Here is a 13,984-nt window from a genome sequence, read left to right on the forward strand (position 1 = left end):
ACGACCGGCGACCTCACAGCAGGGGCCAGGTCGTTGCTGGATGTCACACACAGCGACAGCGACGGGACGTCGCTGCAACGTCACAGAAAATGGTGACGTAGCAGCGACGTCGTTGTCGTCGTCGTTATGTGTGACACCAGCTTTAGTCCAAACTGAATAGAACTAACTAGAAACTAAATGGCTAAACTCAATGGAAAACAACAACCTCCTGTGGTGCGACAGTAATGGCCTTAATTACAGAACAAAAGACTGTGATTATGGGATGTTAGCTAAAATCCTTCAGGTCATTCAACCCGTCTCTGGGTTCCAAAGGTAGAAATGTTAAATGACCCCTCTCTGGGACGTCTAGTGTTAAAGGGGTTTCTATCTTATAAAAACAAAATGCAACCCTACTCACCTGATGTTCCCCTGATGATCCAGTGCTGACCCTCCAGTGCCGCTCCCTGGTTCTGTGACCGCTGCAGTGGTCACGTTCCATGTTACTGGATACATGGCTCTCATCACTGGCGGTAACAGCACTAGAGCGGTGTCTGACAGATTCAACAACCAATTGGCTGATGCGGCCACTTGCCAGCAGCAAATAAACAGACAGTTCCGCCCTATGGCACCTCTCTGGCCCTCATTTGATTAGCCCTCTCAAGTATACCGGCCTTCACCCACTGCCTGGTGCCACAGGAGCACATGATCAGGCCTCAGCAATTCCTGCCATCATACTCACACATAGGTCAGTATGTCATCAGACCAAGTCACATCCCATCTATCAACATTAATGATGTCACCTTCTCTTGTAACCGGCAGGCACAATTATTCCTGCTCTTAGTCACTATGACTGGACATGGGGATGTCGCTAAAAAGCAAGGCCTAGAAATCCAGTATATTGTCAAGGTGCAAAAGACCCTTCAGTACATACATTCAAATTACAGAATAACACATTAAAGCAGTGTTCACACTAAGGCGGGCTTTGCACACTACGATATCGCAGGTGCGATGTCGGTGGGGTCAAATCGAAAGTGACGCACATCCGGAGTCGCTCTCGACATTGTAGTGTGTAAAGCCTTTAACATACGATTAAAGAGCGCAAAAGTGTCATTATCGTATGATCAGTGTAGGGTCCGACATTTCCATAATGCCGCTGCTGCGATGGTACGATGTTGTTCCTCATTCCTGTGGCAGCACACATCGCTTTGTGTGAAGCCGCTGGACGAGGAACATCTCCTACCCGCCCGGGGAATGATGAACAGATCTTACCTGCAATGCGGAAGGTTGGAGGTGGGCGGGATGTTTACGTCCCGCTCATCTCCGCCCCTCCGCTTCTATTGGCCGCCTGCCGTGTGACGTCGCTATGAGGCCGCACGACCCGCCCCCTTAGTAAAGAGGCGGGTTGCTGGCCAGAGCGACGTCGCAGGGCAGGTGAGTGCATGTGAAGATAATGTTCGCTACGGCAGCAAACACAAGATATCGCACCTGCGACGGGGGCGGAGACTATCGCTGCAGCGTCGGTAACACATTGTTACCGATGTCGCAGCGTGCAAAGCCCGCCTTAGTTTCAGCAATAGTAGGCTGGAGTCACACTTGCATGTGACTCATGCAAGGATCGCATTTCATGGCCTAGACCGGCCGCTCTCATGACAGGAGTGGGTCATCAGCTATATGAATTTCTATGCAGCTTCACGCCCCTATCAGTCCAGGCGATATGATCCTCGCTCGAGTCACATGCAAGTGTGACTCCAGCCATAGCGGGACATTTTGGAAACATCTGTTAAAAGAGGTCATGAAGTGTAATGCCAACCAAGAAAGCTGCCATAAAACCAAAAATCCAGCAATCCTCTTATGTAAAGCCTGCTTTACATGTTACGATTTCGCATACGATATCGTATGCGATCGTAACCGCCCCCATCGTATGTGCGGCACGTTCAATTTGTTCAATGTGCCGCACAAACGATTAATCCCCGTCACACGTACTGACCCGTCCATACGACCTCGATGTGGGCGGCGAACGTCCACTTCCTGGAGTGGGAGGGACGTTCGGCGTCACATCGACGTCACGCGGCAGTCGACCAATAGAAGTGAAGGGGCGGAGATGAGCGGGACGTAAAAATCCCGCCCACCTCCTTCCTTCCGCATTTCTGGCCGGGTGCCGCAGGACGCAGGTAAGATCTGTTCATCGTTCCCGGGGTGTCACACACTGCGATGTGTGCTACCCCGGGTACGATGAACAATCTGACGTTCAATTTTTAGGAATTGAACAACGTGCATGCGATGAACGTTTTAACGTTCAATCGCAATCGCACGTACCTGTCACACATGTACCTTACGATGCCGAATGTGCGTCACTTACGACATGACCCCGCCGACACATCGTAAGATATATTGCAGCGTGTAAAGCGGGCTTTACAGTTCCCTAATTAGATCTAGATGGAGTTGTTTCATGAAGACTAACATATTAAAAAGCAGCTGCTGAGTGCTGTGTGACTAACGTTCTACCGGCTGCCAAACGTGTAATTGCTTTGGGAAGTCACGTTACACAACAGCCTTTGATTGATGGTTGCCTCTGTAATGCATGGATATGCCTCATGTCAAAGGTATGGCCTATTATACTGACAGCAATATGCCAATGAAATAGATAAACAGGACCTTCTCTTCACTCGTAGTAGAAAATCCCCTCTCAGGATATTAAAGTGTTGTCCACTACTCAGACAATGCCTTCTCAGTCAGTAAAATAGTAAAACTCAAGGCTTACTCACACAGCCGTAACTTCTATCATGTGAGAGAATTGGGCAAATTATGACATTCAGGTTCAGTCCGATATTTTGCATGCACCATTTGACATAACTGGGTGCCCCCTGTCCGAAATATGCTGCCAACTGCAGCTACTTTTTTATCATGCCGAATTGGCATGAGAAAAAAAAAGCGCTGGTCGGCACTGCCCACAGTATAACACTGGGCGGCGGAGGGCTGTCCAACAAAACATGAGATGGAACTCAGCTGTGTTTTACGCTTATGTGAGCGAGCCTTTATACTCCCTTCCAGTGCAGATGCCGTTCCAGCAGTCTCAGCACTGGCTCTCCTGGGGCTCATGTGACAAAATTGACAATTGACATACCGCTGCTGTCTTACTTCCTCCGGATCTCTGATTTGTCAGAAATGGGGAACAGCATAGTGGCCACTGATTTGCCACAGAGATCTTAAAATCATAACCCAGGAGAGCCAGTACCAACACCACTACAACAGCGCCAGCACCAGGAGTGAGTATAACTGTTATTATTTTACAAGGGGGAAACATAGTGGTTGAGAAGGGTTTTTTCGAGTAGTAGACATCCCTTTTGATGACTCATTCTACAGATTGACAATCTGAGGATTATTACTTACATGTATGACATTCTTTTTGCTGGACATGTCTTGAGCCCAATCTATGTCGGCACCTCGGAGGTCCATGCTGCTCTCCGGTTTACTATTGGAGGGTTTCTGAAACAGTGAAGACACTTGTAGATGAGGTGATGTTATTGTCTGTACAATGGTAATAACATTATTTTAATTTGCATTCATTATTTATTATAGTGACAGAATCCCAACTGTACAAACAAAATTCATATGTAGCAGCAAACTTAAAGGGGTCGTCTCAAGATCTTATTTAGCCGCCATTGCAAAGTGACTGTCAAAACAAAGAACTTTATAGTTTACTTCTCATAAAAAATCCTCTGTGTTCTCAAGAATGGAAGAGATTTCATTTTACAGTGTGCCTCTCATTGCCTCGATTACGGCCACCCTGGAGTCTCAGAGAAGCTAATTCCCTAGGAAAGGAGTCCATACCGCTTGTAGTCTCTATACATTAGTGCCTGCAAGCACCGGTGTGAAGCTTGACGGATCGCTGACCAGTCTCATTGCCCCTGCACTTCTCTGTTCTGTATAAGCAAATATGCTTCTGCTGCCGCCTGGGAGGGAGTACAGGTCAGACAGTGGCACAACGCAACAGTGCGGTGGGCTCCTGAAGATTAGAAGTTGGGACAGTGTGACGCCCTGAACTAGCCAGGTAGTCACAGTTAGAGCCCCGCCCAACACCTGTCCCCTAAAAAGGGGTCATCAACCAACCATTAAAACCTAGTCATCTCCCAACATCCACAAAGCCGGGGAGCGGACTTCCGACGCTGAAGCGCAGGTAGCCCACAAATACACAACACGGTGCAGGAGAAAGGCAGAGACCACCAACCGGGTGGGGGACCAGACGCAGCCGGCTGCGGGCACCGACCACCATCAACTTGGTTTACCAGAGACTCGTGTGCGTTACTAACCGTGAGTACAACAGTGCCCTCCGGCCGCGCACCTCCCTGCACCGCCCAACAAAAACCCCAAAGGGTCCCGGGGCCACCACCCCTGCCCACGGAGGGGTTAACATCTTGCTGCGTAACATCTTCCCCTGGGTGCCCAGTAACCGCAGCGGTGGTGTCCACTTTCACCACAACCCGTGGGTGGCGTCACAAACTCAAATACGGCTCCGGCCATACACCTACATCCCCCTAAAAGCGCCAGCCCCCCTTGCAGATCGAAGTGGACCACGGGGCCCCCGGGTCCGGAGATGCTCGATCCACCACCTGGCGAGTCCGGATCCGAGCGGCTCGGTTGCCGCCGAGCACGGGGCGGTACAACAACCTCTTTAAAATGATGACTGTCTGGTTATATTCCAAAACTATTAGACAGGCTTTGCTGCCTTAGGCATCTTTCACATATCCGTGAAAAACACAAGTTTTTCACGGACATGTTGAAGTTGCGTATGGCCCTCCGTGTGCCATGATTTTAGAACACATGTGTTCTCCGTTTGTTATCCGTGATAGCACATGGGGGGCAGGAACTTTTACTCACCTGTCCCCGGCGCTGCTGTCTCCAATGCTGCTGCTTCCTTGTCCATGTTGCAGTGAACATGCATGAGCATATACAGCAGCGCTGAAGATTGGTGAGTATAGAAAATCATTTTTATTTGAGACAGTTGTTTTCTCCAGTATGTGTCACACTGATCACACATCTGTGTGGTCCGTGTGACACCTGTGCTGCTGGAGAAAAACAAACTTGTCTCCGTGCAGAACATACAAAAATGCGTGTGCTCCTTACGGACAGATGGTCTTATGAAATCACTGATGTGTGCACTGACCCATGGATTTTAATGGGTCTACATATGTCTGTGTCTCTGGTACATATGAAAGCGGACGTCATATGTACCGGAAACACTGACTTGTGAAGGGGGCCTCATGCTATACTGCAGAAGAATAGAACTGTGATATTACTTCTATTAGAACAATATAGAATATAATAGAATATCTCATACAACATACAGAGCACATATCTTCATTGCAGTACATCATATTATTATACAATTAGACATTTAAACCTCTTAGTTTTACTAATTATATATATATATATATATATATATATATATATATATATACCAAAGGGAACTGGGTCCCTTGTGCTACCTATCCTACAAGTCAATATTGACCCTTTAAAGTGAATCTGTCACAAAGTTTTTTGCTACCTAATCTGATAACAGCATGATGTAGGGGCAGCTAACCTATTTCCAGTGATGTATCACTTACTGGGCTGCCCACTGTAGTTATACTAAAACACAGTTTTATCAGCAGGAGATTATCACTGGAGGATGCATAAATCTGTTGTAGTCCATTAAGTATATGAGTAATAACATCCACCCCACGACTAATGGGCAGCATTCTGACTATGCACAGTGTACACAGACAGCTGCCAATCAGTGGTGTGGAAGGCGATATATAGAGCTTATTATTCAGAGAACTGGTAGATCTGCAGCAGAGAAAACACGCAGCCCAGTAAGTGACATCGCTGGAATCAGGGTCTCTGTTTCTACATTATGCTGCTCTTAGGTGAGGTAGCAAAAACCTGGTGACAGATTCCCTTTCAAGTGCTGTGACAAAAGATTTAGGGGTACTTTGCATGCTGCGACATCGCTAGCCTATGATAGCGATGCCGAGCGCGATAGTACCCGCCCCCGTCGCACATGCGATATCTTTTGATAGCTGCCGTAGCGAACATTATCGCTACAGCAGCTTCACACGCACTTACCTGCCCTGTGACGTCGCTCTGGCCGGCGACCCGCCTCCTTCCTAAGGGGGCGTGTCGCGCGGCGTCACAGCGACGTCACACGGCAGCCGTCCAATAGAAGCGGAGGGGCGGAGATGAGCGGGACATAAACATCCCGTCCACCTCCTTCCTTCCGCATAGCCGGTGGAGGCAGGTAAAGAGATGTTCCTCGCTCCTGCGGCTTCACACACAGCCATGTGTGCTGCCGCAGGAACGAGGAACAACATCGTATCTCCTATTGGTGCGACATTATGAAAATGTCCGACACTACACAGATCACCGATTTACGACGCTTTTGCGATCGTTTATCGGCACATCTAGGCTTTACACGTTGCGACGTCGTTACCGACGCCGGATGTGCGTCACTTTCCATTTGACCCCGACGATATCGCAGTAGCGATGTCGCAACGTGCAAAGTACCCCTTAGGCTATAAAGCCATAACCAGAATCTTCTCCAAAAGGAGAAAAAGTGGGCAGATATATTTTTATCACGGATGAAATCTTCCCGAAGGAAAGAGGCCATATATTGTTTATCACAGATTTATACCGAATCCACGACCAACACACTTTAGTGTGCTTCCACATGAAATTGGAGGCTCTTGAAGGCATATTATAGGGCCATGAAGGGCTATATCACTATATTACTCATCAGGATAAGATTCATATGTAGTAAAGTTTTGTACTACTAGAGAGACAGACTGACTGAACGACAGGACTGCGGAATAAGTATATGGCATTTAGGCACCAAAAATACAAAAAGCGATTGCTTAACGCCATGCCATGAGACTTACCCAACCAGATGGGGCCTGAACCTTTGGATCTTTATAAAATACCAGGCTGTTTCCTGTCAAAACTATTAAGGCTGAAGTCCAATTTTTTCTGAAATGAAAATAAAACCAAAGGTTCTGCTTATATCAAGTAATCTATGATATCAATGTGTCAATCTTTGTCTCGTGATCATCCATTATTTATATCAGTGGTATCACACGCCTGAACATTCAAATTGTAATACTGGGACATTCTTGGGACACTTTGGAGAAAGGACTTTAGCACCGATTCAATGGCCAAATGAATGTAAGGCTATGTGCACACGTGTGCATATTGCATGCAGTTACGCTGCGTTCTGCACCGCAGCGTAACTGCATGCGTCCTGCGTCCCCAGCATAATCTATGAAGATTATGCATGAGACGTGCGCACGTGGCATATTAGAACGCAGCGATTCGGCTGCTCCCCGAAGCGTGCATTCTAAGAAGTGACATGTCACTTCTTTCATGCGCTTTGCATGCTGTCTATAGGGAGAGGCAGCATGCAGAGCGCACGAATTCTGCAGGCACCAGGCGCTTCAAAACGGAGCTTTTCAGCTGCGCTCTGAAGCGGACCTTTTGTGTGCGGTGCAGAGCGCACACGTGCGCACATAGCCTAAGGGCTCGCGCAGACTCCGTATTTTCAATCCAAGTGTTATCCAACAAAACATCAGATCGCATTCGGACCAATGTTATTGAATGAATCAGTTTTTCCTTGGAGGAAGTGGTTCGAAGAACAAAATCGCAACATGCAGAATTTGCTTTGTAAATCGTATCGCACTTGGCCATTTAAAGTCTATGGGTCCATGAAAAAAAAAATCTGACATCTGAGTGCAGGATGATTTTCACAGACTGACATAATGGAGAAGATGGGGACATTTTTTTTATTCTTCTCTACGTCCAAGAAAAATGGATCCCACTCTTAGCATAATCAGATAGTTTTTTTTCTCAGATGGAGAAAATATGGTGGTGTGACTGTAAACTAACTCTGATCTGTTAGTGTATTTGGAAAGATGACCAGAGGTGTTCGGCTACTATATCCCCAAAGTAGGAGAGGTGTGACATTCCCTCGTGAAGGCCTCTTCATGGCGTTGACCACACAGTCTCCACATAGAAATCGGCAGCTGGAATGGAACAATGGAGGTCTTTATCTTCAGCCATGAGTCCCTCTTGTAATGATGGAAAGTAGGATGTAATGATAGCTGAAGGTTGGTCGTGAGCAGCTCTGGTCGCTGCTGTTGGAAACAGATGCTGGCTTAGCTGGTTTAGCTCCTAAGCCTTCTCCATATACCCCCCACATACTCCATGATGATACTCCATCATACTGTGTTACTAAAACTGAGTTTTTAGGCACTTGAAAAAGCAGTAATACCAGCCCGCACTGTGGATAGGTGCGGCACAGTTTCTGGGGGGAGGAAGGGGAAACAGTCCCTTATTTCTAGTAACAGAGAGTCCTTTAAACTGAACCCAACTTCTATTTTCAGATCTTGTTTACAGCATGTACTAAATGTCTTTAAATATTATACAAGTATTTATTGGCACAATATACAGCGGGACCAGGAAACGATTGATAGAAAATATCGGAGCATTCTGTATATAACTGGCCGGCGAGGTGTATTGTGTAATCCTGGAACTTACTTCAGCTTCCGGCCGCCTTCTGCTATCTTAGTCTTGTTTAGCTGGCCGGCCTTCTCCACCTCCTAGAAAAGATGAAGCAAATGAGAAAGAAAACAGCACTGACTTATAGGGTTTGCTCACATCTGAGTATAAACACGCCAAGTGCAACGCAATAAAAATTCGGATTGTACTCGCACCAACGATATTCAATGAGGCAGGGCAGATCTGTGTTTTTTCCCCAGCTGTATTTGACATGAGGAAACAAAAAACACAGCATGCTGCATATGGTCGCATCAAATACAAGTCTATGGGTGCAAGAAAAAAATATGACGTTACATAAGTTGCCCATATGTCGTCCGATTTTTAGGGATACATTACACTGTACAAGAAACGCAGACCTCCTCTGCCTCACTGAATAACTTTGGTGCAAATGCAATCTGATTTTTTATCACATTTATACGTATACGTATTTATATAAAGATGTGAACAAACCCTTACAATGTAAGCCTATGGAATCTCGTTCTGATCTAATATATGAAGCTGAATGTGTGTATGTGTGAGTGTATGTCCGGGATTGGCATCTGCACCGTCGCAGCTACAGCCACAAAAGTTTGCACACTCACACATCTGGACCCCGAGAGCGTCATAGGCTATGTTGTGAGGCCAAATGTTAACCCCGCGCGTTCCAATTTACCAATCAATTTTGCCCCTATCTACATTATGGGGAAAACGTGAAACGAAAAGTGTATCCACACTGTCGCACAGGGGCGTAACGATCGCGGTCGCAGAGGTCGCCACTGCGACCGGGCCCGCAGGGTTATAGGGGCCCGGCAGCCGCTCTGCAGAGCCGGCTGCCGGGCCCCTATGTGTAGTGCCACTATGTAGTGGCCGACTGCGCGACCGTTAGGGGGCCGGCCTGTGAGTCAGGGGGGCCCAGTGTCTGCAGGGGGGCAGAGGCGTTCCTGACCTGCTGCAGAGGAGATGTGCTCCTGCACGGCAGACGGAAACCATCCCTACCAGGACCTGCGATGATGTCACGCCCATGTGACTGTGTGGGAGGAGACACAGGAGGCCGCAGAAAGCAGGAGAAGATACTTCGAACACATGAGGAGTGGTAATGAGAAAAGAGGGGACATGAGGGGAGGGGCTGCAGGGTGAGTGGGATATGAGGGCTGCAGACTGTGACAGAAGCATGTGAAGGGTGCAGAGTGTTTGAGAGGGGTAAGTTGGGGTACGGGCAGGGTGAGATATGTGGGTCAGGGTGTGTGTGTGATATGGGGGTGCAGGCTGTATAGGCAGCAGGGTGTGTGAGATATGGGGGCAGGGGCATAACTACCGCAGTCGCAGGGGTCAGAAGGAGCTGAGAGATACTTGTTTTTTTATTTTGCTGGCTGCATGACACATATAGGCCCGGGGAAGCTGGCTGCATGACACATGGAGGCCCTGGGGGCTGGCTGCATGACACATGGAGGCCCTGGGGGGGATGGCTGCATGACACCTGGGGGGGGGGGGGGCTGGCTGCATGACACATGGAGGCCCTGGGGGGGCTGCCTGCATGACACATGGAGGCCCTGGGGGGGCTGGCTGCATGACACATATAGGCCCGGGGAAGCTGCCTGCATGACACATGGAGGCCCTGGGGGAGCTGGCTGCATTACACATAGAAGCCCTGGGGGCTGGCTGCATGACACATGGAGGCCCTGGGGGGGCTGGCTGCATGACACATGGAGGCCCTGGGGGGGATGGCTGCATGACACCTGGGGGGGGGGCAGGCTGCATGACACATGGAGGCCCTGGGGGGGCTGGCTGCATGACACATGGAGGCCCTGGGGGGGCTGGCTGCATGACACATGGAGGCCCTGGGGGGGCTGGCTGCATGACACATGGAGGCCCTGGGGGGGCTGGCTGCATGACACATGGAGGCCCTGGGGGGGCTGGCTGCATGACACATGGAGGCCCTGGGGGGGCTGGCTGCATGACACATGGAGGCCCTGGGGGGGCTGGCTGCATGACACATGGAGGCCCTGGGGGGCTGGCTGCATGACACATGGAGGCCCTGGGGGGGCTGGCTGCATGACACATGGAGGCCCTGGGGGGGCTGGCTGCATGACACATGGAGGCCCTGGGGGGGCTGGCTGCATGACACATGGAGGCCCTGGGGGGGCTGGCTGCATGACACATGGAGGCCCTGGGGGGGCTGGCTGCATGACACATGGAGGTCCTGGGGGCTGGCTGCATGACACATGGAGGCCCTGGAGGGGCTGGCTGCATGACACATGGAGGCCCTGGGTGGGCTGGCTGCATGACACATAGAGGCCCTGGGGGGGCTGGCTGCATGACACATGGAGGCCCTGGGGGGGCTGGCTGCATGACACATGGAGGTCCTGGGGGCTGGCTGCATGACACATGGAGGCCCTGGGGGGGCTGGCTGCATGACACATGGAGGCCCTGGGGGGGCTGGCTGCATGACACATGGAGGTCCTGGGGGCTGGCTGCATGATGCATGGAGGCCCTGGTGGGGCTGGCTGCATGACACATGGAGGCCCTGGGGGGGCTGGCTGCATGACACATGGAGGCCCTGGGGGGATGGCTGCATGACACATGGAGGCCCTGGGGGGGCTGGCTGCATGACACCTGGGGGGGCTGCCTGCATGACACATGGAGGTCCTGGGGAAGCTGGCTGCATGACACAAGGAGGCCCTGGGGGGGCTGGCTGCATGACACATGGAGGCCCTGGGGGGGCTGGCTGCATGACACATGGAGGTCCTGGGGAAGCTGGCTGCATGACACATGGAGGCCCTGGGGGGGCTGGCTGCATGATACATGGAGGTCTATGGGACTGCATAATAAACATGAAGGACACCTTATACATAGACTATAGCAGCGCATTATACATGGAGGTCTATGGGGCTGCATTATAATACATATAGGACTATGGGGGCTACATTATAATATATGGAGGACTATGGAGGCTACCTTACACATGGTCTGTGGGGGTGCATTATAAAGCATGGGGGACTGTGGTGCAGTATAAAATATGGAGAACTATGGGAAATGCATTATAATACATGGAGGACTATGGGGGTGCATTCTAATATATAAAGGGTTATGTGGGACCCTTTATACTATATGGAAGGCTATGTGAGGGCCATTATAGTATTTGGAGAACTATATTTGAGGGAGGAAAAAGATACAAGTATGGGATGGGAATGTTTGTGCTGAGGGAAAAGGGCTCTTTCCCATGCTCTGATATACATCTCTCAGCACCCAGCTTTCCCATGCTCTGCTATACATCTCTCAGCACCCAGCTTTCCCATGCTCTGCTATACATCTTCTCTCAACACCCAGCTGTCCCATGCTCTGCTATACATCTCTCAGCACCCAGCTTTCCCATGCTCTGCTATACATCTCTCAGCACCCAGCTTTCCCATGCTCTGCTATACATCTCTCAGCACCCAGCTTTCCCATGCTCTGCTATACATCTCTCAGCACCCAGCTTTCCCATGCTCTGCTATACATCTCTCAGCACCCAGCTTTCCCATGCTCTGCTGCACATCTCTCAGCACCCAGCTTTCCCATGCTCTGCTATACATCTCTCAGCACCCAGCTTTCCCATGCTCTGCTATACATCTCTCAGCACCCAGCTTTCCCATGCTCTGCTGTACATCTCTCAGCACCCAGCTTTCCCATGCTCTGCTGTACATCTCTCAGCACCCAGCTTTCCCATGCTCTGCTATACATCTCTCAGCACCCAGCTTTCCCATGCTCTGCTATACATCTCTCAGCACCCAGCTTTCCCATGCTCTGCTATACATCTCTCAGCACCCAGATTTCCCATGCTCTGCTATACATCTCTCAGCACCCAGCTTTCCCATGCTCTGCTATACATCTCTCAGCACCCAGCTTTCCCATGCTCTGCTATACATCTCTCAACACCCAGCTGTCCCATGCTCTGCTATACATCTCTCAGCACCCAGCTTTCCCATGCTCTGCTATACATCTCTCAGCACCCTGCTTTCCCATGCTCTGCTATACATCTTCTCTCAACACCCAGCTGTCCCATGCTCTGCTATACATCTTCTCTCAACACCCAGCTGTCCCATGCTCTGCTATACATCTCTCAGCACCCAGCTTTCCCATGCTCTGCTATACATCTCTCAGCACCCAGCTTTCCCATGCTCTGCTGTACATCTCTCAGCACCCAGCTTTCCCATGCTCTGCTATACATCTCTCAGCACCCAGCTTTCCCATGCTCTGCTATACATCTCTCAGCACCCAGCTTTCCCATGCTCTGCTGTACATCTCTCAGCACCCAGCTTTCCCATGCTCTGCTATACATCTCTCAGCACCCAGCTTTCCCATGCTCTGCTATACATCTCTCAGCACCCAGCTTTCCCATGCTCTGCTGTACATCTCTCAGCACCCAGCTTTCCCATGCTCTGCTGTACATCTCTCAGCACCCAGCTTTCCCATGCTCTGCTGTACATCTCTCAGCACCCAGCTTTCCCATGCTCTGCTATACATCTCTCAGCACCCAGCTTTCTCATGCTCTGCTATACATCTCTCAGCACCCAGCTTTCCCATGCTCTGATATACATCTCTCAGCACCCAGCTTTCCCATTCTCTGCTATACATCTCTCAGCACCCAGCTTTCCCATGCTCTGCTATACATCTCTCAGCACCCAGCTTTCCCATGCTCTGCTATACATCTTTCCCATGTTCTGCTATACATCTTTCCCTCAGCACCCAGCTTTCCCATGCTCTGCTATACATCTTCTCTCAGCACCCAGCTTTCCCATGCTCTGCTATACATCTCTCAGCACCCAGCTTTCCCATGTTCTGCTATACATCTCTCAGCACCCAGCTTTCCCATGCTCTGCTATACATCTCTCAGCACCCAGCTTTCCCATGTTCTGCTATACATCTCTCAGCACCCAGCTTTCCCATGTTCTGATATACATCTCTCAGCAATCACCTTTCCCATGCTTTGCTATACATCTCTCAGCACCCAGCTTTCCCATGTTCTGCTATACATCTCTCAGCACCCAGCTTTCCCATGTTCTGATATACATCTCTCAGCAATCACCTTTCCCATGCTCTGCTATACATCTCTCAGCACCCAGCTTTCCCATGTTCTGCTATACATCTCTCAGCACCCAGCTTTCCCATGCTCTGCTATACATCTCTCAGCACCCAGCTTTCCCATGCTCTGCTGTACATCTCTCAGCACCCAGCTTTCCCATGCTCTGCTGTACATCTCTCAGCACCCAGCTTTCCCATGCTCTGCTATACATCTCTCAGCACCCAGCTTTCCCATGCTCTGCTATACATCTCTCAGCACCCAGCTTTCTCATGCTCTGCTATACATCTCTCAGCACCCAGCTTTCCCATGCTCTGCTGTGCATCTCTCAGCACCCAGCTTTCCCATGCTCTGCTGTACATCTCTCAGCACCCAGCTTTC

The 13,984-nt window shown here is 50.0% G+C and overlaps 1 protein-coding gene across 2 annotated transcripts in view; it reads right to left on the reverse strand.

Moving 5' to 3' along the window:
* The window catches only part of ARHGAP9 (Rho GTPase activating protein 9), a 279,078-nt gene that overhangs the window by 62,373 nt on the left and 202,721 nt on the right, over window positions 1–13,984 (reverse strand). For both annotated transcript variants that reach the window (XM_075337075.1, XM_075337074.1), the window contains exons 8-10: window positions 8,545–8,606; window positions 6,894–6,981; window positions 3,370–3,465 (exon numbers count right to left, since the gene is read on the reverse strand). In XM_075337075.1, the coding sequence (XP_075193190.1) occupies window positions 3,370–3,465; window positions 6,894–6,981; window positions 8,545–8,606 (246 nt within the window). The remainder of the gene's footprint in view (window positions 1–3,369; window positions 3,466–6,893; window positions 6,982–8,544; window positions 8,607–13,984) is intronic.

This window comes from Anomaloglossus baeobatrachus, chromosome 2 (genome assembly GCF_048569485.1).
Source record: "Anomaloglossus baeobatrachus isolate aAnoBae1 chromosome 2, aAnoBae1.hap1, whole genome shotgun sequence".
NCBI classification, from domain to species: Eukaryota; Metazoa; Chordata; class Amphibia; order Anura; family Aromobatidae; genus Anomaloglossus; species Anomaloglossus baeobatrachus.